Genomic DNA, 26,756 nt, shown 5'->3' on the forward strand with positions numbered 1-26,756 from the left:
TGTCTATTACCCATAATTCTTGCTAATTCAAACTCTTAAGATGCATTTTTAAGTCTGAATTTTGTCATGTCAGATAACAGACACTAGTGATTTCTATACGTGGGACTCTAGAATACAAGCAGAGTTTTTTTTAAATTGCTTTATTTTAATTAAAAAATATATATATAATGTATGTAGCCTAGGCTGGTCTCGCCTGCCTCTGCTTCTTGAATGCTGTGATTAGAGGTGTGTACCTCTGAAACTAGCATGGATGTTCTGGATTTAATATCAGAAGCCACTAATAGTATAAGCAGCTCTTTATTTATTTTTAAAGGTGTATTTATTTTTGTTTTATGTGTGTGGGTGTTTGCCTGAATGTGTGTCTGTGCACCACGTGCATGCAGTGTCCATAGCGGCCAGAAGAGGGCATCAGATTACCCCGGAACTGGAGTTACAGATGGGTGTAAGCTATCATATGGAGTCTGGAAATCAAAGCAGGGTCCTCTACAAGAGTAGCCAGTGCTTTTGACCACTGAGCCATCTCTCTAGCCCTGAGACTGCTTTTTAGGAACAAAAACAAATTTGTTTAAAAAAAATAGGAAAAGAAGAAAATTTGGTTATGAGTGGTCTAAAGTCGGGAAATAAAATGACACATGTTACTTGTTAAAATTATGCTTTGTATTAAGGCTTGTTCTTGGTGCCAAATATGTGTAACCCTGCCTTTTGTTGGCTTGGGAGACAATGAAAAAACTTAGAAAACACAAAGGATGACAAAAAAAAAACGTCTGAGTATGCTAAGAAGCAGTTTTGTCATTGACCCCCAGGGGGATGGGGGAGATCCTAAGTGTAGTTTTAGGTTTTGAGTTTTCTAAACTATTCTTTTTCTGTAGCGATATTAACAATAACTTTTCTCAGCCATGAGACAAGATATGTACACCTCCAAATCGAAAATAGCCGCTAGGAAAAGTAGGCCAAATGTGAGAGCAACAAGTGGCTTGCACAGGAAGGAAAACCCCACCTGCCAATGACAACCGACCTAAACTGAATTTTTCGCGGAAATTATCCTCCGAGCACAGAAGCTTTCATCTGACCTGACTAGAAGAGCAGGGGTTCAGATAAACCCTGATCTTGAATCTGTGGCAGAGGTTTTGTTGTCATCATGCGAGGGGCGGAGCGGGGGCGGGGCCGGTGCTGTATTTACAAAGGAGAGCAATAAACAGCCACAGGTCTGAGGGACACCTTCCATGGCTCACCCACCAGCTTCTCCAGATGCTGGAGGGAACGGGTCAGAAGTTCCCTTCCACCGCGAATGCCCACAAATGCTTCACAAGAGAAAACACTTGCGTGCTTTTATTTTTATTCATCTCTGACTGGGCTAAACTCATAACTTTTCTCCCAGAATCATCCCAGAATAACAGTTTCTGCTCAGTCTGACTAAAAACAAATATGAAAGATCATGATAAGATTTTGGGTGGTGGGATCAGTTCTCTAAAATATGGGGCACTTAGAAATGAGTGTGTAGGCAAATTGAGTCTGTCTAACTTAGTAATTTATTAACTTAGGTTTTACTAAAAAGTAAAAAAAAAAAAAAAAAAAAAAACTTTGAGAAGGGATGGGTACAAAACATGTGTTTAATTTGTTACTCATGGAAGTTTCTCCTCCCGGAGTGGACAGCAAAGAAGCTCTGTGTTGTGTGTAACATGTTTCACCTCTGTTAACTGGTTAACTGAAGGCATCGGTAGCAATGAGCAAACAAACCACGAACTGGGACACCGGGTCTAATCCAAGTGGCATTCCTGTGAGTGCACCCACCAGCAAACTTGTAACAGGGATGTTTTCGAAGTCATCTGTGTGAAATGTAATCCTCAACTCTTGAGTTGAGAGCGTTAACCAGGAGGGAAAAGAGAAACTTGGTGATTTAAAAATCACCTCTCAAACTCTCTTGGTGATTCAGGGACAGTGATTACTGAAGAAACTCACAACTCAGGGACCATCTAAGAAGGGTGGAAAGATGGCAAAGGCAGAGGTTGGGAAGGATCACCGGTAGACAGCATCGTCCAGGCAGACAGCGTCTTCCAGGTAGACAGGATCCCTGCACTTACGAACTCCCAGCAGCTGTGGTTGTCTTCACAGAATCAAGCCAGTCAGCAAATTAGCATAAAATTTAAAAAGCACCCACTCCTAAGAAGCTATGGGTAGCTGATGGTTTCTAGGAGAGGGAGAATCAATTTTCTTTAAAGGTGTAGCCCCTGGTGGGTGGACCATGTTCCCGTGGATGGCCCTGCACCAGGGTCACACAGGCACAAATCAGGGTCAGTGCCTATTTAAGGAGGGGGGGGGGAGAATATGAAGTTTGGGGACTTGAGAAGGTATGGATGGATCTGGGAAAAATTAGGAGGTAAATATGATCAAAATGCACTATATAGAATTCTCAAAGAATTAATAAAACCATTTTTAAAAACCCTCACTTTTCGAGACACTAATATAACTTTGTAGACATGCTGAGCACCGCTTGTGGAGAAGACACCCAGCTCATACGGAGAGAACAAAGGATTCGGTGTTTGTCTTTGTCGGCCAGGGAGTCATCTTGAGAAGAGCACAGACAGCATGAGGGAAAGCCGGCAGTATGTGCAGACAGAAGCAAGTGCCAGCTGTAGACTGTTCCCACCAGCGAGCTTACAGCCTGTTCACACCACAGCAGGACTGAGAGTGGCTTCATGTTGGGTTCACAGAGGACACAGAGGTCATGCGAGAGGGATGAACACCCTGAGTGGATGATCTCAAAGGACAGTGCAACCTGAGAGAGGGGTTTAGGGCCACTGCATGACTGACCTCGGATGAGATCCTGACCCAGCCATAAGAGCTGGGGCGTTGGACTCAGTGCGAGATCCGGCAAAATGAATAGACTACGAAAACAGTTGCTTCCAAAGGTATAAAAAAGGAATTCTCTCCTCATTTTTGGTTCCAATAGGATTGGAGCATAGGGTTCCAAGAACATAGACCATATGCCTAACACTCGCTCACTATTTTCTAGGTCCCAAAGTGAAGACACCAGCCTGCCCCATGGAACAGGGTGAGAAAAAGGTGGCTTCCACAGTAGCCCTGCCTCCCTGCATGGATACAAGTCTGAGTGTTATCTGAACTTGTCATTTGCCAGACTCCAGCTGCCATGAGAGATAGCATGTATGAACCTCCCGTGCAGGCACGTGGCCAGCAGGGACCTCTCATGAGCTAGAGAGATCAAAGCAAGACCAGGAACCATCTAATTGACTTCTGACTCCAACAAAGGTAAGGAGGCAGGGGTTGTAGGAGGCATCGAGCTTCTTCTGCCCTCCCCCTTCAACGACCCCATTTCTGCCACCTTAGAACCTACCTACCTAAGTTCCCCTACAGATGCTGACAAAGTAGGGTAGGACATTCCAGATGGCCTAGTAGAGGGAGAGAGGAGGAGATTGATGAGGAGGATGAGAAGGATGGTGCTACTATGGCTGTCTACATCCATGTCCCATAATGTCCCATACGTGTCTCATACATCCCTGTGGTGTTAGCCAGCATACCATCATGTCTAGCAAGCTTGAGAGAATTGAGTTAAATAGGCAGGCTGATTAGGGCTCATGGCTTTGAACATTCTGGTCCGTAATCATGGACCTCATGGTCTTGGGGCCTGTGGTGAGCTGGCACACCACAGTGAGGAGCACAGAGTAGGACAAATTGTCATGGCTAAAAGGGGGTGGGGGAAAGGAAAGAAAGTGGCAGAGGTCCCACTACTCTCTTCTAGGACATGTCCTCTGTGACCTAAGACCTCTCCTAGCAGTCCCAGCACCTCAGTCTTCAAAGAGCTGCCAATAGCACCAAGCTAGAAAACAAGACCCTAACAAGAAACTCCACAGGAGCCATCCCAGGCTCCAGTGCAGCTCCAGACGGCACTGCCCAGGTGTCTCCTGAAGGTGAAGAGAGTATTTAAATCACTTCCATAATGAGCGACACAGTCTAAAAGCCAAAAGAACAATGTATAGCAGCAGGGACAGGTACTTCCTAACAAAAGAAAGAATTGTGATGTCTATAAGAAATCAAAAATCCTTTTCTGTAAGAAAGCCTCTCCTTGGGCCTAAGCATCCTTCCAAATGTTTCTTCTGAAGCTACAACTTGTAGGACCAAGGAATTGGCTAGAACAGCAGTTCTCAACCTGTGGGTAGCCACCCCTTTGGGGATCGAATGACCCTTTCACAGGGATACACAGATAAGACCATTGGAAAACATGGATATTTGCATTCATAACAGCAGCAAAGATTACAGTTATGAAGTAGCAATAAAAATAAATTTATGGTTGGGGTCACCACAACATGAGGAACTGTATTAAAGGGCTGCAGCATCAGGAAGGTTGAAAACCACTGGGCTAGAAGAATCCAATATGCGGAACCTCAAGATCTGACTATAAGCACAGAACTTTTGTCTTGCTCGTTGGGGTGACCCAGTAACTCACACAAGGTTTTATACACCATAGGCAACCACGAAGTGCTTACATAAAGTATTCAGTCGGGCCATAAGAAACAAGTCCTTTTAAAACTGGGGGAATTAAAAACAGTTTTGAGGCCTAGCTATAGTTGATACTCAAAAAATACTAAGTGATCGTTTAGAAGCACCCCAGTGCTAGCAATAAGCCACTGGAGCAATGGTTTGCTACTTTGAGGTGTTTCCAACAGCCTGGGGTGGGACATTTTCAGCTAAGAGGGATCTGCTAAATGTCTCAGCCTTGTTCTCATCAGCTTCCCCGAGACCCTCTGGACTTCCGTGTTGCATCTTCTTTGTGAAAACCTTGACTTCTTGGACCAGAATTTCAACCATAATACTAAAGGAATGTGCCTTTCCTGAGTCTTTGTCTTTTTTTATTTTTATATTTTTGTTTTTGTTTTTCAAGATAGGGTTTCTCTGTATTGCTTTGGAGCCTGTCCTGGAACTAGCTCTGTAGACCAGGCTGGCCTCGAGCTCACAGAGAGCCGCCTGGTGCCTTGTCTTTGTATTGCCTTAGCAGATCTTAAATTTTTGGACTTAGTGAAGCATTCTGGACTATGTGCTTCACATGCTCAGTAGGGAACCCACTTTGGCTCAAAGTCCAGACCCTGGGCCATGGCAAGAGCCTGGCGAGGATGTGCTACCTACTGGCGAGAGGCTTACTGGTACTGCTGATGGGTTTTGTCAGCTGACTTACTTGAATGTAGTTGTCAGCAACTCCCCAAGCAAAGCCACAGGGAAATGTCCCTTCTAGGGGTTGGTTTTCAGGCAAAGGAGGGAAGCCATTGTTCTCTATCAGCTTTTGGTAGAACAAGGCAGAAGACTTCGGCAACAGCGCCTTGTCCTGACTCAGAAAGTCGACATAGAAGAGTCCACGTCGGATGCTGTAGCCCCTGTGCCACTCGAAACCATCCATGAGGGACCACGCGGTGTACCCAATGACGTCGACCCCATCCAGCCTGATGGCTGCAGAGGGAAGAGAGGACAAGAGCCGTGTCATCCTCCACTGGGTGACTCAAGAGCATCTGAGGGGTTTTTACTCATAAGGAAACAAGGCAAGGGGCTGGGGAGATGGCTCAGCCATTAAGAGCACTGGCTGCTCTTTAGAAGAGCCAGGTTTGGTTCCCAGCACCCACATGGCGGCTCGCATCTGTAACTGCAGTCCCAGGAGATCTGATGCCATCTTCTGTGGGCATCGAATGCATGTGGTGCACATACACATATGCAAGCAAGCATTTACACACATAAAATAAAAATAAATAAAAATCTCAAAACAGTAAAAGAAACAAGTCAGATATAATGCTTCTTGTGTGGTACACATTATTTTTTCCTTGCTCACAAAAGGCTTACATCAAATCTAGATACCTCTGCCAGTCATACAGTCTTGCCTCCACAGTAGCAGTTTCTCATTCCCTCTATAACCTGGGCACCATGCATTGTGACTCGTGTCTTCTCTTTATTCCTCCACTGCGGATGGGATCAAGGGTCTTAGGGTGCCAGGCCCGTACTCTATACCTGACCCACTTTCCCGTCTCTAACCTTCAACCTACTAATTTATCCAGATCATATGGATATTCCTCTTGCTTTAAAAAAACATTTTATTGTGGAGGGAGGGAGTGGTGGTTATAAATGACCAATATACATTGTATAAATGTATGGAAATTTCAAAGAATAAAAAAAAATTAAAAAACATTTTATTCAGCTAAAACAAATGAACTAGAAACATGGTCAGGAAGCTAGATAGCCTAAGATTTTCAATATTTCATTTTATAATCTAACAATGTAAATGAGATGCTGTGAGTCAATTAATTTTAAATATTAATCCTGTTTTGTTGTTTTATCAACAAATTATCAAAGTTCCTTCTATGGAACTTTGAAAACTAAGGGCCCAAATGAGAAAGGTGTTACATAAATACATTTTTGCTACTGCCCAAATTATTTACATTGTGACAAAAATATGTATCTATGCTTTTCCAATAGTCTTAAAGGTGTATGCAAATGTGTGTGTGTTGTATGTGTTGTAACATGTGGTATGTATGTGTGTCTCTGATGTGTGGTGTGTGTATGTGTGTGATATGTGTACGATATATGTGTGGTGTGTGTGTGATATTGTATATATGATATGTGATGTGTGTGTATATGATGTGTAGTGTGTGCATATGAGTATGATGTGTGGTATGTGTGATGTGTATGTGGTGTGTGTATGTGCGTGTGTGGTATGTATGTGTGGTGTGTGTGATGGAGGGGATCCTGAATTTTGGCAGGAAATGGGAATTTTACTTGAAAGCTTACCTTTTAAAGTTTCCATTATGAACTTCTTGAGGTAATACATATATTTGGCATCATCTCTTTTTGTGGTTCCTGAGACAAACCAACCATTTTCCACAATAAATATTTGAGGGTGGTTATATTCCAGATCTATCCAAGACAGGAGCTGCCTGAGGCTGGGAGATTCCAGCTGTCGGAACTTCATGTGAGGGTCCAGTAGTTGAAAGCTCAACGTTGGTCCAAAAGAAAGAGCAAAAAAGTCAGCAGTTCCCCTGATGAGCTTCTTCTCAGATTCGGTAAAATGAGGCAGAAGTGAGGAGAGGTTGCTCTTCATGCTCTCTGGATAGTCCCCATCGATAAATATGGGTTTGGCAAACCAACCTAGCACAAAGTCCAAAGACTTCTGGCATTCTCTGATGTTATGGTCGGTCATTCTTCGGGGACTGATCCAGTGCGAACTTAAGGCAATAGACACCTGGCCTCCCTGAGTGGGGCGGAAGGAGGTATTGTAGAGATGCCAGATTTTGGCATGAGCCTACGGAGAGAAAAACATGGTGAATTTCTCCCAGATTGTGAGGAGACATGCAATCCTTAATGGATTCCCCAGCCCCACTGATGATGTCTGCCTTCCATGGGGCTTGGTGACTCGTCCACAGTAGAGCAATCAGCTACAGCCAACAAGTTATGTCAAAGAAGACCACCCCGCAGAAAACTGTCACCATGATCAGAGAGATTTCCAGTGTGTGTGAGCAGCCAGTGGAAAAAATGGAAATGTGTTGTATTGAGTGTGTAATTATGGTTCACACTGGAAAAATTAATAAAATAAGAATGTGTTATAATAGCTTACTGGTAAGTTGTCTTTGGATTATGTCCCTTTTAATTAATGAGTTTGATTTAAAAAAAGAAAAGAAAAGAAAAGAAAGAAAGAAAGAAAGAAAGAAAGAAAGAAAGAAAAAGGACCACTCTCCCATCTGTGGACATACCAGGAATTTCTAAATAGGAATGTTTTACTCTAAGAGACTGGGAGTTTCCAAATGGACTCCAGTTGTTTGAGTCAATCATCTATTTCTCATTTGTCTCTCATCACCAGAATCCTAACATGTGCTCTCACAATCAGCTTTTCCCTGAGAATCAGCATCATAAATTGAAAGATGAAACTTAGTATCTTGGCCCATCCTCCAGAATGCTGAGACAATTCTGGCTCCTTGGAGTGCAAGATTCAAGCCAGGAGCAAGAGACAACTGACTGCAGCTGTGAGGATGTGGGCTGGCACGCCTTGGCCCGGAGTCCCTTACAGTGTCGCTTTTCACAGCCAACTTTGCGCTTCCAGAAAACCCGATGCCTCCCAATAGTTCATGTGTTTCTTTTTCACTTAACAAACTCTGAAGCTAACCTGGGTTTTATTCCCTCTTTACCTTTGAACTTCTGGATTAATTCTTCCCATTCTCCTACAAATACAAGGGTTATTTGTCAGCCTTTTATTCCCCCGACACACATTTGGGAAACTCTCCCCCCATTTGCCTTTCCACACCATGTAATTTCCAGAACGACTCGTCCAATTTTCCTATCCCCAAATGAGCCAGAGGATGTTCTGCTCACTGCTCCAAATATCCTTTTCATTCTCCTCCAGTATTCTCCTGGTTTGTCTCAGTGCAGCCACCCAAGACTGGTTTTATCATAAGTTCAGCGAACCATTCATTGAAGTGAATTTGTCTACGTGTCTCGTTTTGACTTTTGTTAACAATATGCCTCATTCACTGACCGTACTCTCTCATGATCTGAAGCAGCTGCCTATAAGCTAAGAAAAAACAAAAGCTAAACCTTTGACCAAAGTTACAATGCCTTTTGCCTATGTGGCTGGAGAACACTAAGAGATTCCCTCCTCACCGATGCTGGCTGGGTGTTAACTCTTCTCTACCTTGCTCGATATCAAACTTTCGCTCCCCTGGCAGTTGACAGGAAACCTCATGAATATTGAGAGGCAAAGAGAAAAGACAGTGAGTAGGCTGGAATCCAACCTCAGGAAGCTGAGACTGGATGCTCCTACCTTGACCCAGATTGTGACCTTTGACCACTGGTGTCCTGAATCTAAGCACCCATCCACAGAACAGGGCAGAACCAGAACTACTCAGGAGAAGCATCACACTGCCCAGACCTGCCTGTGCTGTAGGGTGAGGCCTGTCTCCAAACCTTTACAAAGGGCTAGAGAGAGGGAGGGAAGGAGGGGCAGGCACACTGAGGCTCAGGGGTAGAGTGCTTATTAGCTCATAAAAGGCCCTAGGTTTAATCTGGGGAGACAAACAAAAATCACCCAATAAGAAAATGATCTGCCCTTTATACAGCAATGGAGATCGATCTAAAAGATGCTACCTAGAACAAAAGAGTCAGGACACAGAGGACACTCACACTGTTGTGTGACTCCATTTGTAAACCTCCAGATTAGTGTCTAGTGACAGGAAGCAGAACTGTGGTTGCCTGTGGACAGTGAGGATCAGTGAGGAGTCACAGGAAATTTTATACGACAGTGGGAAGGTTCTGTGCCTCTATAGGGTGTCTGCCCCCCCCCCCATGGATGGTGTCCTAGTTGCCTTCTTAGTTGCAGTGGGTTTATTTGGCTCTCAGGCCCATTATTGAGGGAAACTAAAGCAAGAACCTATAGGCAGAAACTGAAGCAGAGACCCCAGAGGAACTTTCTGGTTTGCTCAGCTGGCTTTTTGATAGAGCCCAGGCCTACCTGCCCAGAGATGGTCTGCTCACCATGCACCCTCTCACACCAATGAAGAAATGCCACACAGATGTGCCCACAGGACAATCTGATGGAGGCAGTCCCCCAGCTGAGGTTCCTCTTCCAAGGGGTATTAAGTTGACAAACAAGATTATATTTCACACATGGAGTTGCCAAAAGTCATCAAATTGTGGAGTAAAAGATTAAAGATTTATGGGGGAAGAGATTGTGAGTGTGTTACTGGTCATAAAGATACAGTTGTAAATTATCCAGGATTTATGTGACAAGAAACACCAGTTTCCTCTGAAACAAATTCAACTCTACAGCTACAGGGATAATTCATTATATTAAAAAAAATCAGTTACTTTGTTTTTAATTACAAGAATCAAGACTCTTTAACTTGTGCAACAAATATCACACTCTGCAGTTTGCTGAGAGGTTCAAACAAGTGTCTTCTCATGGAGCTTATATCCCAGGGAGGAGATGGACAGAGGAGGTTAGAAAGTGATAGGATGGGGAGGGGTGTGATTAGATAGGAAGGGCTGACAGGGCATCATTTGAGGAGAGACCCAGCCCCCCAACAAAAAAAAAAAAAAAAAAAAAAAAAAAAAAAAAACAGTGAGAGACAGCTCAGCCACTAAAGGCTAGGCTTACAACTAGAATATAAAATAGGGATAGCAATGACATTGCCCTTTCCCATCCTTATGAGGATTGAATACGTTGATACTGGTTGAATATATCTAGCCCCCAAAACCCTAACTCTGAAATGCTCCAAAACTCAACACTCCTTGAGACCCAATCCAACCACCACAGGTGAAAAGGCCCATCAGCCCTCATGCCAGGGTTCTCAGTCAAAAGGCAGAGGTCCTGTGAAAACCGACCACACTAGCGTCTGCACACAACACACAAATGAATCCTGTATTGACTTGGGTCCCACCCCAAGATGTCTCATCATGTGTGTGAAAATGTCACAAAGACCAGGATCTGAAAGACTTCTTGTCTCGGCCACCTGGGGTGAGGCTTACACAGTCTTTGCAGTCTTTACAAAGATGGCTGCCATTATGACTGTCACCTAGTGAGCCCCATGTGTTTATCCTTTGACTGTGGTCGCAATGTCACTTGGCTTATGAATTTTGAAAGGTGACTGGATATCTGGATATGAGGTGGAGAATGGGAAGGCAACAGGGGACCCAACAGACCAGTTAGGCAGCTACTGCAATAATGATGGCTCAGGCAAAAGATGATGACACTTCGGACAATCAGTCCAGGTGAAATATGATGCTGGACCAGGAGATACTGACAAGTGGCCAGACTTAGGTTATCATTGATAAAGGAATCAGTGTAGCTTGCCGATGTACCAGACGCTACACAAGGGATGCAAGAGAAGAAAGAAATCACAGACAACAAAGGATGCCCCAAATCAAGGAGATCAAATTATCTTCAAGTCAGAGAACCACCGTCTCAAGGAGGATGCCTGGCAGAAAGCTGGGCAGTTGAAGCTAAAAGTAAGAAAGTCACAGGTGATATTAGCATTCATAATACATCTCAGGGACCATACTCAATGGGTCACTTTGTCCTGACTATTCCTTAGATTTAAAACTAAAAATGAAAATGGAATAATTCTTAGAAGATTAACTTAATCCTGTGAAAATTAATTTAAAATCTTAATTAAATTAACTGTGACCAACGGTGAAAGAATTGAAGTATAGCCCATAAATAGAAAATAATTGTTATTCATGCATATCTACATTCAAGAGCCGTGATGTGAGGTCCCAGAGGGAACTTCTTACAAAGACAAATGGTTGAAACATTTTAAGGGAACATAGGGCTGGTTTGTTTGTTTGTTTGTCTTTGTTTTCTTTCCTTTTGTTTTTCTTTTTTGTCATCCTTACCTCAACTTTAAGAACAATGACACATTTGAGGACTTTCTCAAGGTCACTGCTATACTGAGTGAGTTACGAAAGCTTGCTGACTGGCCTCATGCCCATGTTTATAGACCAAATTATCCTCTTATTTGTATCAGCACAATCCTGTGGATTATAAACTGTAGTTCCTCAACAGAATTTCAATCAGTCTCCCAGAAAACGTTCATCTAATGATTTCCCCAAAATAACCTTCAATATTTTCCATCCACAAAACAGCCAGCTGTCTCCACACAGAGTTCCTTAAAATTTGCACAGTGCCAAACCTGACAATCAGGTAGACAAACAGAATAGAATCAAATCATGGCACCTAGGATGACTTGCCTTGCCTTTACTGAGGTTGTGTGTGTGTGTGTGTGTGTGTGTGTGTGCCTCTGGTATCATTCCTTAGGGGCTTTCTATTTTATTTTTTGACAGTGTCTGTCATTGGCCTGGAACCCACCAACTATGATAGGTGGCTGGACCTATGACCCATCCCCCACCCCCCAAGGGGGCAGTCTCTCTCTGCCTTTTCAGTGCTGAGATTACAAGAGCCAAGAGCACAAACTATGACCTTTTTCCCCCCCACGTGGTTCTATAGACCAAACTCAAGCAAGGTCCTTACTGACAACAGCATCACTCAGACCTCTGCTTAGGACTCTGTTCAGTTTCTCTTGGTTGCTATGATAAAGACACGAAGACCAAAAGCAACTTGTGGAGGAAAGAGTTTATTTGCTTTAAATATTCCTATCACAGTCTGTCATTGAGGGAAGCCAAGACAGAAACAAACTGAATTATACTTACCTACAGAAAACTGTGCAGAATGTTAGCTAATTCATGGGACCATACACATGTGTAAAAGGGCCACACATAGGACAGGTATCTTCATTTTCCTTCTGTTGCTGTAATAAACTATGACCAAAAACAACTTGTGGAGAAAAGGGTTTCTTACAGCTTATACTTCAGGTCACACTCCATCCATCACTGAGGGAACTCGGGGCAGTAACTCAAGCAGGAACTGAAGCAGAGGCCATAAAGGGATGTTGCCTACTGGCTGGTTCTGCCTAGCTTGTTATACAATCCAGGACAACCACTTGCCCAGGGGAACACTGCTAACTGTGGGCTGAACCCTCCCACATAAATCCTTAATCAAGAGAGGCCAGTCTTATGGGGGTACGTTATTAATTGACGTTCCCTCTCCTCAGATGACTCTAATATGTCAAGGTGACAAAAAAAAAAAAAAAAAAAAAAAAAAAAAAAAAAAACCTAGCCCAGCATTTTCAAGGGTTTGTATCAAGGGCATGATTAATATCTATTGTCTCTCCTGGAGGAACATGGGCATTTCTAATGCTCTCTTAGTTCTCTGATTTTTCTGACTATTATGTAATGAGTACATATTGCTCATCACACAAGAAAAAAAATATCTTAAAGCCCTGGATTTCCAAGCTTAGAAAATTTCTACTGCAAATTACCCACTGCTCTGTTTCTCTCCACTGACACTCATCTACTCTGGTTGTTTAGCTGTTTTCAATTTCTCCCTAGCTGGAAGCCTTGGATCGTTCAACTAATTAAATCCTTGTCATTCAGCAATTATTGATTCACTGATCTCCCCTTCCTGAACCTTTCAGTCATCCCTAACTGTCACAAATGTGAAAACGCAACAGTTGCATGCATTTAACCTTCCAATGTCTGAAAAATATCATAGCTGGAAATGCTTAATTTGTCCCCAGAGTTCCTAAAGTATTAACACTGGAAGGGCTAATGCAAGGGCTCTCCACCTGTGGGTCACAACCCCTTTGGGAGTCACATAACAATAGCAAAATTATAGCTATGGAGAATCAATGAAATAATTTTATGGTGTGTGTGGGGGGGACCACAACAAAAACAACTGTATAAAAGGGTCTCAGCGTTAGGAAGGTTGAGAACCATTGCTCTAGCAATTCTAGTTTCTTGTCTACCAAGTGGTCTCATTGATTGAATCGTTCTTTTTGACTGGCTCTTATTTCACCAAATCACCTAGACCTCTCCAAAAGAAACGTAAGACCATATCGTTTAAGTCAACAACTGGCTCTCTTTTCAAACTTCTGACACCTTTTTGGGAAGACATGTTGGAAGAAAAAAACAAAAAAACAAAACAAAACAAAAAAAAACCTTTACAACATCTTCTGTACAATATCATGATTAGAAACTACAGATTGGAGGGCCAGACCTAAGAACATGTCCAGTGCACCGTGAAAATAATGCTACCCATATAACTAGCATAAAGGGTTAGTAGTTCATGGCTTTTAAGAAATAAGTTCATCGTAGAGACTATGGAAGCAGAATATGGAAAGGTGTTTGCTTGCTTATGTGTTAAAAAAAAAAATGTTGCTTTTGTCTTGTTTTTTGGACACAGGCTCTCACTATGCAGCCCCTGGCTGTCCTGGAACTCGCTCTGTAGACCAGACTGTTCTGAAACCTACAGGGATCCACCTGCCTCCGTCTCCCAAGCACTGGGATGAAAGGTGTGTGCCACCACTGCTGGCATGAAAAGTCCTTAATGTGAAGCGATGTGGATTTGGCAGGAGCACCAAGAGGTGAGCTGAAATTCTGAGAACATGATCACAGGCTCGATGCTCAAATTACCTGCTGCAGGAAAAATTGTGTGCAGCTGGAAGCAAGGACGACTTTTTTTTTTTTTTTTCCCAAAAATGTAGACACTACTATACTCCTGATGAAGGTGACAGCTGTAGGAGTTTTGAGAGGTGGCTCAAAGCACAGGATGGAAAAAAACATCGCTCCCACACCCACCATCAAGCATTACTTGGGAGGCAGGTTAAGCTCAGCAAGCATCATCTAGCTTCACCTGCCTGATGCAGGATGCTTGTTTGGGATGAACCAGGCTCTGCTCCACATGGCTCATCCCACTGTGCACTAGTCCTGGCATTTTCACAGCAGTTACTAAGGAGCAGTGTGCAGGTGTGTGTGCACATGCACGTGGATATGTGTGTCTGTCTGTAAGAGAAAGATGGTGTTTCATTCTACTGACACATGGAAGTAACATCCCGCAGTCAGGTCCTTGAAGCTCTTGCTCAGTTCCACATCCTCCTGAAGCCCATCTTTTCTTCCAGCTGATCCCAATCCAGACTCCTCAAATGCATATATTTACATAGATTTACATATTTACTTGTAGTTCTTGAATTGGCATGCTCTCGAAATGCACCATAATGAAAGCCAGGGTAGGTTTTTAAATCAAGTTGTAGCTTTAGAATTTTGTCACTTGAGATCATCTTGTCTTGGTTTTGCTAAGTAGAGTACGTAAAAGGTCTTTTTTCACTTGCTTCAAAATTCTTTAAAGGAAGCCAGGTATAGTGGCATACACCTTTAATTTCAGCTCTCGGGAGGCAGAGGCCAGAGGATCTCTGTGATTTTGAGGTCAGTCTGGTTTACATGGGGAGTTCCAGGACAGTGGGGAGGGGGGGATTCATAGCTCACATTAGGCAAACATCAGTAAATCTTTGACTAAGGTTTGTGCCTTAGTATTTATCTGTGCAGAACTTGCCTATATCCGTTAAATCATTCTACTTGATACTAAATCACGTTTCTACAAAAATCCTTCTAGGGCCTGAAGAGGTGGGGCTCCATAGTCAAGCCACTCTTGTGGAAGACTTGGGCTCTGTTCTCAGTACCTAAATGGTGGCTCACAACCATCTGTAACTCCCATCCCAGGCTGTACAGTGCCCTCTTCTGACCTAAGTTACTGCCTGCACGTGATGCACAGACATTCACACAGGCAAGACCCACATGCATACAAGTAAATAACATAAACCACTCCCAAATCACTGGTGTAAGATTGTTAATAAAACATCCCAGCTCATTGTCCCTGGGTTAGGTGGCAAGCCCACTGTCAGTCCTGGAGACAAGGAGGCGTGTCAATATTCCAGTCTGTACCTCTAATTTTCTAAAAGCGTGAACCATGAAGGAACAGGGAGGGAGGCACACTGTTAGACGAAGAACAGAGACAAGATCTGAGGGAAGTACCGTCTCAAGGTCAGCGAAGGCTACCCGCAGTCCATCTGTCAAAACAGGATCTCTCATGTCAACATCTACCACAATCATCACCGGGGTCATTCTGGAACACCCTCACCAGGCAGCTTCTCTCTCTTTACTCTGAGGTAAGTGTTTTCTCCCATAACTATCACCTGACTCTCTACAAGTTCACCTTCCTCACCAGGTTCTCCTGCTCTGCCTCCATCACCCAGGCAGCCCCACTCTCCCGGAGCCTCCCTGGTGATCCGGCCAAAGGCTCTCAAACCCAGGTGAGAGCGCCTCAACTGCCCGGGGGAGGGGGAGGGGCGCTGGGGATGATTCGTAGATGTGTTTCTCCATCAACGGGCAGGGAAAGATTATAGACAAATGTGGTGTCCATTCACCCTCCCACCCTCTTCCTGTGTGTGGTGGAATGTTACTCAGGCCACAGGCTGCAGAGTCACCCCAAGCGTGGCCTTGATGACTCTGACCACTGAAGTAGACATGATCAGAAAGACATGAGTATACAGTGCAGACAGTCACAGTGGTGTGCTTCTGGGGCCTTCTGTGTTCTCCAAGCAGGGGGAATGACAGGCATCAACAAACACGGAAAACGCGAGTTATGAAGAAAATTAGAGAGCAACGGGTGCTTCAAGGAGGAAGAGGGGAGGAGGGAGAAGAGGAAGAAGAGAAGGAAGGGGAGGGGGAAAGAAGGAGGAGAGAAAGAGGAGAAGGAAAAGCAAGGGGGAGAAGAGGAAAGGAGGGAGAGGACGAGCAGGGGGACGAAGAAGAAGAAGAGAGAGGGGAAGAGGAGGGGGAGGAAGACAAGGAGAGAAATGGGGAGGAGGAGGGACACAAAGGCCTGGTGTGACAAAGAGATTTTTCAGAGATGTGTGGTTTAGTGTTGTTAATTTCCCTTCCCTTGCTATGATGTGGTTTTAACCTCTTTATTTCTACCCCTGCAGGGGAGACTCCACACATACCCCTACCAGCAGCCTCTTCATTTTCTATTCGGTAATGTACGCCTTCGGGGATTTTAAATTCCCTCATCCACAGCAAATAGCTGAGTGAATCAGAGAACCAGACTGACCAGACAGTCTTGCTGCTCAGAGGCCTCAACCCCAGACCCAGGCAATCCTTCTGCCCTGTGTCCAGACCCAGGGACAGTGTTCCTTACAACCTGCCTTTGTGACCAGAAATAATTCCCAAAGATGATTTTGATCATTTAAAGAAAAAGCTGCTGATGTCCTGGTCTTTGCCCAGATTCATTTTCGAACATTCATCCGGTGGTTTTAACAGCAGCACAGTGTAACAAAGTGGCTCCTAACAGTGGTGGCGCCTGGGGGGGGGGGGTCCCAAGAACCCTCAGATTGTATTTTGGGGAACCATTGTCATCCCAGAGGGGTTTGTTTGTTTTCTTATTTTAAAGTGGGTGGGACTGAGTCTTCTCTTCAGAAGTTGAGGTAGCAAGTCGTTAAAACTTTGTGATGAGTTTCACCAGCAGCACCTGTGAGTGGCATGTTGCCTGGTCTCCCAGAAGCTCTGCCCCTCCCCCAAGTTATCTCCTTCACTTCCTGTTTGGCTGAGCCACCAGGAGAAACTGTTTTAAACTGGAGGTCAGGGTATATCTGGTGGAGAATATGAGCACAAATTAAGGTTATAGGGCTGATACTCTCGGGAGAGGATGTTCTAAAGAGAGCCACGCTTGCTCCCCCCCTTGAGTGGCTGGGCTATTAAAACAATGGACCACAAAGCAATAAATCCCGGCTCCCATAACAATAAACCCTGGGAAAAGGAAAGTGGGGCCCTGGTGCCAGCTAGAAGAGGAACATGTCTTCCAGGAGAGATTTCACAGCTTTGACTACGTCATTTCTGGATCTTTCTTTTGCCCCATCTTCTCCATGAAATTGTAGAACTCCCACAGAAAAGGAGGGGAGAAAGGTAGGCATCTTCCTGTCTCAGTTAGGGCCAAAGTGTAAATAAATCAGCTTTCCATTATCGACTGGCTTCCCAATTTTTTCCATGATGCTCTGGTTGTGTCTATGAAACTAAATGGCTCTCTGCACCAAGGTTTCTGGTTCTGTGACTAGAGAAGCGGGGTGAGGCAGGGAAACCGTTTCAAGAAGAAAGAAGAGAGCAAGACCCCCATACACAAGGGCAGGACCCTTGGGGTGGCTAAAGGGCTGAGTGGGGACCAGAGGCAGAGGGGAGGCCACGTTGGTGCAGTGTCTGACTCACTGTCTCGAGGGCAGGGGACACTGCAGGACAGATGCTTCCTCTGTCTTTCCCTGGCACAAAGGGGACATTTTAAGCACGAGCAGAAAGAGAAAGAATGCAGCATTTGGGTTCTATGACCTGGTGTGCCCCTATGGACCTGCCTCCTTTTGGATGTGGTCTCTAGGCACCAAAGACCACAAGTCTGTAGGAGTCTGCATCCATTCCAAAGCCATCAGCTCCAGGAGTGGCCTCACAGAACCGGCATTGGGCCATGCAGCAGCCATCAGACACCCTGAAAGATCACAAAACACTGGCCACTTAAAAGATGACTTTCTTCCATTTAGGGGATTTATTCTAATTTTATGTGTATGAGTGTGTACCTGCATGTGTGTATGTGCACCACATACATGCTGTGTCCAAAGAAGCCAGAAGGTGGCATCAGATCCCCAGGAAACAATTGTGAGCTGCCATGTGGGCCCTCCCAGGTCCTCTGTAAGAGCAGCCATCTTAACTGCTGAGCCATCTCTCCAGCTCCTTCTTAAATTTAAAAGGAAGCAAATGTAGATCTCATAGTGATAGACCCATGAGCAAAATGTAATGTGATAGTTAAAGACAATGCATTGATACCAAAGAAAAGACAGTTGGAGGCCAGCACAAACTAATTAGCCTCAAATAATTCACCTCAAATAATCTTACAGTATTGTAGTGCTTATCTAACAACACAACAGTTAAATCTCTATATGTCATAACTTTATACTTGATAAACCTTTGTGTGACAGTTTCTGTTTGAAGAGCAGTCAATGATTTGAAAAAATGTGATGGTTCCTTCTTAACGAAAAGACTGATAGAAATGTGGAACCCTGACTAATGGGAGAGCTCTACTTGAAAAGGTGACTCATACTGTCCCACAGGGTGGACTCATGGCTATATTCCCCTTTTACTGTTTGTAATCAGACATGAAAACTCACAAGTCACTATTATGAAAACACAGGAATGTTTGAAAGCTTGACTCAAAATGAGATCTATGGGCCGGAATGTTATAACTAGCCAAATTGATTTTTAAAGTGATGATAAAAATACCTATTTCCTTTTTGTTCTTATGGCAGTAATATATATCTGTGATTTAAAAGACAAACATTGGGGCTGGAAAGCTGGCTCAGCAGTGAATAGCACCGGCATCTCTTACAGAGGACCTCAGTTCAATTCCCAACATCCACATGTGTTGTGGAGTAATCTTTTTGTACACTGTGAAGATATGTCATTCTGATTGGTTTAATAAAAAGCTAACAGCCAATAGCTAGGCAGGATTTTCAGGCAGAGAAGATACTGGGAAGAAGAAGAAAGGAGTGAGCTTGAGCACTACACAGATGAGACAGAAAGTAAATTAATAGAAATGGCTAATTTAAGTTATAAGAGTAGTGAAGCAAGCCTAAGCTATCACTAAAGCTTTCATAATTAACAATACATCTCTGTGTAGTTATTTGGGAGCTGACTAACGAGACAAAAAACTTCACCTACATACCTGGCAACTCACAATTGTCTGTAACTCCAGGCATATAAGCAAACACACATAGACATAAAATAAAAATAAATCTTTAAAAAAGTCAAACATAATTCTGAGAAATCTAGATGAAAAATTACAGTTCTTCTCACTCTATTTCTCCCTATCTCTCTCCTCCACAGAGGAAAAAAAAAATCACTATGCAATCATGATTTCCTATTTTTAAATTTACACTGCTCATACTCTCTCGTAGTAGACAGTATTCACTGTGGACACCAACAGTTTGGCCCTCTTGCACTGACTAATCACCCTTGCAAGTTTTTTGTTTCACTAATGTCCAGTGTAGATTTGTTCCACCATCATAAATATTAGTTACAGGTGAGCTATGTGGCAATGAAGTCTGTTTTCCTTAGTTTTGTTTTCACTGACATTAGGAGCCACATAGCCTTTTCATTTGCTTTGTGCTTGTGGCTCACTGATCTGACCCTCCCCAGCATCCTTCCAGCACAGACTCCCATTGGCTCCCATCAACCTGGAGACACACTTCAGGAGTCTTCCTCCTTCTTGCTCTGGTTCCTCTATATCTGCTACATAGCTTGCCTCCTGGGCCAGTCCTTCCTCATTCCAGTCCAGGGTTAAACATGGTCTACGCATACCATGTTTTCTTCCTTTTGTTTCTTGATTTTACGTGGGAGTTACTCTCTAGAGCAGAGTTCTCAACCTCCCCGATGCTGTGACCCTTTAATACAGTTCCTCATGTTGTGGTGACCCCCCAACCATAAAATTATTTCATTGCTACTTCATTACTATAATTTTGCTACTGTTATGAATCATAATGTAAATACCTGATATGCAACCCCTGTTTGGGGGGGGGGGTGTTGAGACGCAAAGGTTGAGAACCACTACTCTGTAAGCTTCCTGAGAAATGATTCATGGAAGAGAATTTTGGTGGTGGTGGTGGTGGTGGTGATGGTTTCTATTGTTATTTTTGAGATGTTGGCTATCTGAGAATTTCCATATTTTAACCTCATGAATAGTTGATAGTATAGGTAAGTTCTAGGTTGCAAATAATATTTATTTACTTGTTGTTTATTTATTCGTTGGCTTTTTGAGACAGGCTTTCTCTATGTAGCCCTGGCTGTCCTGGAACTTGCTCTGTAAACCAGGCTGACCTCCAACTCACAGAGATCCATCCACCTGCCTCTGCCCCAAGTGCTAGGAATAAAGGTGTGTGCCACCAGTGCCCAGCTAGAAATATTTTTCATTGGGATGCCACTGCTCACTGGTCTTTTTAGCAGCCATGAATACATGTCACCGGGCCCTCCTGCTGTAAGGAGCACACTTGACCAGTGAGTGGCACCAGCTGCTGTCTCACTGGGGGCTTCACTGCAGCTGTACTGTGGCCATGTTTGTCATTGGCTGTTCCCAAATGACAGAAAGACAATGTCTGTGGTGTTAACACAGACACTGCAGTAAGACTCGGGCTCCCAGCACTGGTGGGGGGCACAGTATTTGGGGGACAAATGGAAAGACCTGCTCTGTTCTTGGATCTGCATGGCAAGTGGTGCTCCTGGGAAAGGAAAGAACACCCCAGTCAGAGAACTGTGAAGGACGCAGTGTTATTCACACACATCTCTACAGCAGAGATGTGTGTCAGAGCCAGCTCTTCCCTTCTCACAGTAGACCATGGGTGGCATTCTAATCAAATGTCGGTGTCTCAACAGCCAGTTAAGAATATTCCACCAAATTCATGTAATACCACTCCTTATGTTGATCCAGAAATGTTCCTACATTTCTATTATTTCCAAATTAAAAAAAATAACTTTCCACTTGTGGGAAGCTCTGTTTCAATGGGTTTTATTAAGACTGCAAATGCAAAGATAAATTCCCATGGGTGATGATGGGCACAGTCTGGCTTGACAGTAATGCACCAGGAGTGACATGCCCGAGAGGATTTTAGCTGACCGTAGACTAATCCAAACCTCAGTGAGGTGGCAGCCAAAACTACCAATGTAGTCTTGTACGGCAGGTACAGAAAGCTGTGCATTCTGCACATTAGAACACAGCTCTGCTCTGCATAGCAAATGTGGCAAGCCTTGAAGATCCCCAGGCTCCATTCCTCCAGCTTCTGGTCCTTTCCCATCCACGTGTTCCAAATACTGAGTCTCGAATGAAGGATCACCTTTGGCCTACTCACCCACACTGTGAGGGGCTGCCTCACAGACTCCACTCAGTGCTGCCTACTTGGTGTGTCTGACACACCACGCCCAGCACAGGCCAGGCCAGCTATTTCCATACAAAAAGCATTATGCCAGCCCATCTGAGGATGCACTATCTGGGGCTCTTCTCATGACTACAGAGTATTTCCCACCCAATAGATACTGCCTGGCCCAGAAAGCTCAAAGCAGCCTCCACAAAGTGAGAGAGCCTGGCAGCCCTTGATCTCCCCTGTATAGTTTTCCCTAACCACTGCCCTACCCTCCCACCCTTCAAAAATGCCTTGTCTCTCCTTGGTGCCTCTACTATTGTCAGTACTCATTTCTACTAAGGCCTTGGAGTGTTCTAGTGTGACTGCCTGATGGTTGTTGCACCCGCCCCTGCCTATTAATCTGTAAGTGAGGTAGGGCAGGAGTCTTCTCCTGTCCCTCTCTGTTGCTTTAAACTCCTGCCATCCTGCACCCAGCCCCTCCCAGAGTCAAGGGTGAGAGAAAAAGGAACCTGTTGTCCTATGTGGGGTAATACAGGCTTGGCTACATGGCCCTATTCAGCAAGAGGTGCAAAGTCCCCCATATGACGGCATCCCCAGAGATCCCATGGCACATACAATGGAAGGAAGGCCAGGGGTCTTCCGAGCAGTAAGAAAGCCATGCTGGCCTTTGACTTTCGGAAGAGCACATCTGAGCCACTCCCTTCTACCCCCACCTCCTGGCAAGCAAGGCATCCTGGTGTGCAGAGAAGTGCACAGCATTGTGGGAGAACTTGGGACAGTGAGTGGGAGCAGGGTGGAAGTGGGAGGGCCTGTGGTTGGGATTCAAAGGAACTAAGGGTAGCGACAGGGTCCCACAGACTCTACAAGGGCCTCCTGCCCACTGAGGTTGTGGACACACCACCCTACAGAAAGCCATAAATGCACATTGGCGCCAGGCCATCTGTGTTCTCTGCAGATCCTGTTCTGATTCTATGCCCCATCTCATACATCCGTCACCTCCTCTTGTGAAGCTCTATCTATGGGTAGGGGAGGAGCCAAACAACACAGACTGCTTTTTCTGTCTACTTTCCCATCTCTGCCTCCATCTCATGCTGAAAGATCAGGAAATAGACAGAGACAGACAGACTGACAGACAGGCAGAGAGAGAGACAGACAGACAGAGAGACAAAGAGACACACACATACACAGAGCTTCATACAGCTTTCCCAATGCATCGTGGGATAGAGGGTGCCATGTGGCAAGAGACCCTACTCAAGAGACACAGCAAGCAGAAGCCCAGTTCTCCTTTGCAACAGACCCAATCTCAGGGTGCACCATCCACCCCACCTGCAAAAGCATTAATCGCTGACAACCAGGGTCCACCTACTACAGCAGGAGGGAGAAGAGCATTCAATGATGGGAGACTTCATTCTGTTGGTTAATGTATAAAGCCCTGTTGGCCAATAGAAAAGCAAGATAGGTGGTACTAGGAGACAAAGAGTTTTCGGGAAGAGGTAGGAGGAGAGTCAACATTGTAAGACCAAGAGAGCAGAGGTCTGGGCCCTCTCTTTGCTAAGGTAAGACCACGTGGAGATACTTAGATTAATAGAAATGGGTTAATATTTAAGACAGAGCTAGCCAATAAGTAATGCTAGTAACAGGCCAACAGCTTTATATCTAATACAGCATCTCTGTGTGTTATTTGGAGCTGGCTCGGTTCTGAGACCAGGCCGTTTGGAAAACCTGCTTGTAACAACTCAACAGCAGCAGCCCTAAGCAAACATCATTTATTTTATTCTTTGAGATTTAGGAAGGTAAAGAGACAACCAGGGACTGAGCTCTGTGACAGAAGGTTTCAATTCAAAACAAAAGATGAAACCCAGGGGCAACTTGAGGGGTTTAGCGGCTACACTGAGTCTGGCAGAAGTTAAAGGACCCCAGAGGGTTCATCCTGGGAGGAAATTTGATGTGGATTTCCCAGCCCCTTCCCTCTTCTCCCATTCTATTTAGCAACTAAAAAGGCACTTATTGACATGGAAATAAATCTGATAGACACCCTCTTCTAACCTCTGAGGGTACCAGGCATGCATGTAACCACATACACACATGCAGGCAAAACACTCATACATAAAATAAAATAAATAAATCTTTAAAAAATAGAAGGATTACATACAGATTGTCACCTCAAAGAGTCACAAGTATAAGAAGGGTCTGTTTGCCTGTCCCGACTCGCAACTTGTGGCCACAGTGTTGTCTTTAAACAGTGAGTAAGAACGCATCCCGAGACACTAAGTAACGTCACACCAAAAGCCCTCCACACAGCACAGGAGCACATTACAAAACGCACACTGTGTTCCCACTTAAGTGTGTGCTGTAAGTGTAACTCCTGGGGCATTTCTGCAGAGGGTGCAGATCTCAGAGCTTACACTAACTGTAGGCAGTGTTGCTCCTACTCTCTACCTTGCTTCCTGTGAGCAGACATGCATTCTCTTCTTACACTTACACTAGCTGCTTCAGAAATAGTATTCGGGGGGAAAATAAAGCACCTTGCCCACAAATGAATTGTGACAAACAGTGGTGTGGAACAATGGTATTTTTAAAAACGACAAATTAACCTATGTCGTGAGTATACAGACGCCAGGCCTGACTACAGTTTGGCTACAGTGGCTGTGCCCAGAAAATGGACCCTGGCATCATTTAAGTATTTAGCAGTTAATTTCCTCTTCCTCTCTACCTGAAAGCACCTGACATTGCAACAATTTGCTTTTGCTACTTTTCAATTATGTACTTGTGGGAGTGTGTGTGTGTGTGTGGGGGGGGTATCATCCATGCCTGGAGAAGCTAGAGGCATGGGATTCCCCTGGAGCTGTAGTTGCAAGCGGTTGTGAGTCAGCCAGTGTGGGTGCTGGAAATCAAACTGTGATTGATCTTCTGCAAGAGCAGTGTGTGCTCGCTCTCACCCAGCCACCGCCACAACCCCACAATTGACATTTTAAGAACACTGGTATGATTTGAAAATTACTTCACTAATCTTTATCTTGGACTTGACTTTAACCTCCAGAGAACACTGTGTTCAATCAGGTATGCATAGAGACGCAAGTCAGGTACCGTAAGATGCAGCCTAACTGGTTCTGATTAAATGCACACTGAATTCAGCCATGTTCTATAAAATATATTAACCTCCAACCCCATTGATTCTTCCAGAGGCATTTTAATAAGAGGGAAATTCCAGAAGAGTGGCTTGAAAATACACATTGTGTATCATTTGAATGCATGGCACATTAATTAATAGGCAGATGGAAATTCAACCAAATGACGTTTTCTCCAATAGTCACTCAAGCTAACACCGACTTCACCACTCACCTCATTCTGGAAGCATCTTCATGATGCAGCACAGAGACTTCTGACAACTTCTGACTGGGAGTGTTTACAATGAAGCATACATCAATGACCTTCAACAGTCCACTCTGAATGCCAGATCTTAACTACTCAGGGTAGGTTCTGATTAGGCTTGGTATCCCCCATCCTACCAGAAGATGGCTAGGTCGATAGGCACACTGACACAAGGAACAGCTTCCCCAAGAGTAAGGTTATAAAAGCAAAGCTAAACCATTGAATAGCTGGGGTGCAACTCCAGCACCCACCAAGAGGAAATTAGATTTTTGTTTTAAGATATTTTTTTCATTTATTTGTGTGTGATCTTATTGAATTCATGTGCATCACAGCATTCAGGAGCCCTCAGAGGCCATAAGAGGGCTTTGGGTCACGCAGAACTGGAGTTACAGACATTGTGAGCTTCCCTGTGGATGCTGGGAACTGAACCCTGATCCTCTGCAAGAGCAGCGAGCACTCCCACCTACAGAGCCAACACTCCAGCCCCAGGTTGACATTTAAGAAAGAAGCAGAAGGGAACAAGATTTTCTTGCTTTTAAGAAACTGACCACCTAATGGGGTGGAAATGGGGGGGATGGAGGGGGTTAAACATAGAGACTATGCTAAGAGGCACCAGAGTATCATGGAATTCCATAGAAGGCAGGAATGATATTCCAGTGTGAGATCAAAGGCATAAGCAAACTGGTTCTCAGGGCATAGATAGGATTCCAGCAAGCAGAGATTTGTGCCCCTCACACACAATGATGCTCCTTCAGAATACACCCATCAGGACACATGGCAGGGAGCAAGGGATTAAGCCAGGGCATTGTTGAGGCAAAATCCAAGGATAGCCCGAGTCTTAATCATATCATAGATATAGCCCAGTGGTGCAGTGCTTGCCTGAGTTCAAAGCTCTGGGTCCAATCCCCAGTGAGACATAAGAACAGGAAGGAAGGAGGAGGAAGGGAAGAGTTAGGCTGGGGCCTGACCGATTGAAAGAGTAAAGCACCATAACATAGGGGGTGTGGTGGTTTGAATGCAACTGGCCCCCATAAGCTCAGAGGGAGTGGCACTATTAGGGGGTGTGGCTTCGTTGGAGTGGGTGTGGCCTTGTTGAAGGGAAGGTATCACTGTGGGGGCTGGGTTTGAGGTTTCCTATGCTTGGGATAACACCCAGTCTCCATTCAACTTACTGTTGCCTGCAAGACACAGGACTCTCAGCTCCAGCATCATGCCTGCCTGCATTCCACCATGTTCCCCCCCATGATGGTAATGGACTGAATCTCTGAACTGTAAGTCACCCCAGTTTATAAGAGTGGCCATGGTCATGGTGTCTCTCCTTCACAGCGATAGAAACCCTAACCAAGACAGATGGAAAAATGGGAGTTTGGTCTTGGGCATGTTGGTTGTAACCTGCCTTGCCTACTATCCAAGTGGACAAGACTATCAGAGTTAGGTGCTCAGAGAAGTGCCAGCTGGAGACTGAATCTGGCTGTTTGGGATTGTGGGGGTGGGGGGGTGGGAAGATTCACACATAGGGCTTCTCAATGGGAGACCCCAAGACAGAGCTCTGGATCTTTCATCTTCTCCAGGCGCAGTGAAGAAGGCACCCTGGAGATGAAAGGAATGTCCAGGTTATCAAGAAAATGCACAGGGGAAAGTGGGTGTGCTGGCTGGTTTTTATGCCAACTTGGCACAAGCTAGAGTCATCTAAGAGGAGGAAACCCCATTGAGAAAACACCTCTCTAAGATCGGGCTGTAGGCAAACCTGTGGGCATTTTCTTATTTGGTGATAGATACAGGAGGAACCAGCCACTGTAGGTGATGGTGCTACCCCTGGGCTGGTGGTCTTGGGTGTTATCAGAAAGCAAGTTGAGCAAGCCAGTAAATACCCCTCCATGGCCTCTACATCAACTCCTCCCTCCATGTTTCTGCCCTGACTTCCCTGGATGATGAACTACAAACTATAAGCTGAAATACAGCCCCCGTACACACACACACACACACACACACACACACACACACACACACACACAGGTTACTATTAGTTATGTGCTTTATCACAGCACAGAAACTATGAGACAG

The 26,756-nt window shown here is 44.6% G+C and overlaps 1 protein-coding gene across 1 annotated transcript in view; it reads right to left on the reverse strand.

Annotated features, from left to right (window-relative positions):
• The window catches only part of Kl (klotho), a 33,459-nt gene that overhangs the window by 2,888 nt on the left and 3,815 nt on the right, over positions 1-26,756 (reverse strand). The window contains exons 2-3 of the mRNA XM_051205291.1: positions 6,784-7,294; positions 5,189-5,457 (exon numbers count right to left, since the gene is read on the reverse strand). Of these exons, the coding sequence (XP_051061248.1) occupies positions 5,189-5,457; positions 6,784-7,294 (780 nt within the window). The remainder of the gene's footprint in view (positions 1-5,188; positions 5,458-6,783; positions 7,295-26,756) is intronic.

Source organism: Phodopus roborovskii, unplaced genomic scaffold (assembly GCF_943737965.1).
Source record: "Phodopus roborovskii unplaced genomic scaffold, PHOROB, whole genome shotgun sequence".
Taxonomy (NCBI): domain Eukaryota; kingdom Metazoa; phylum Chordata; class Mammalia; order Rodentia; family Cricetidae; genus Phodopus; species Phodopus roborovskii.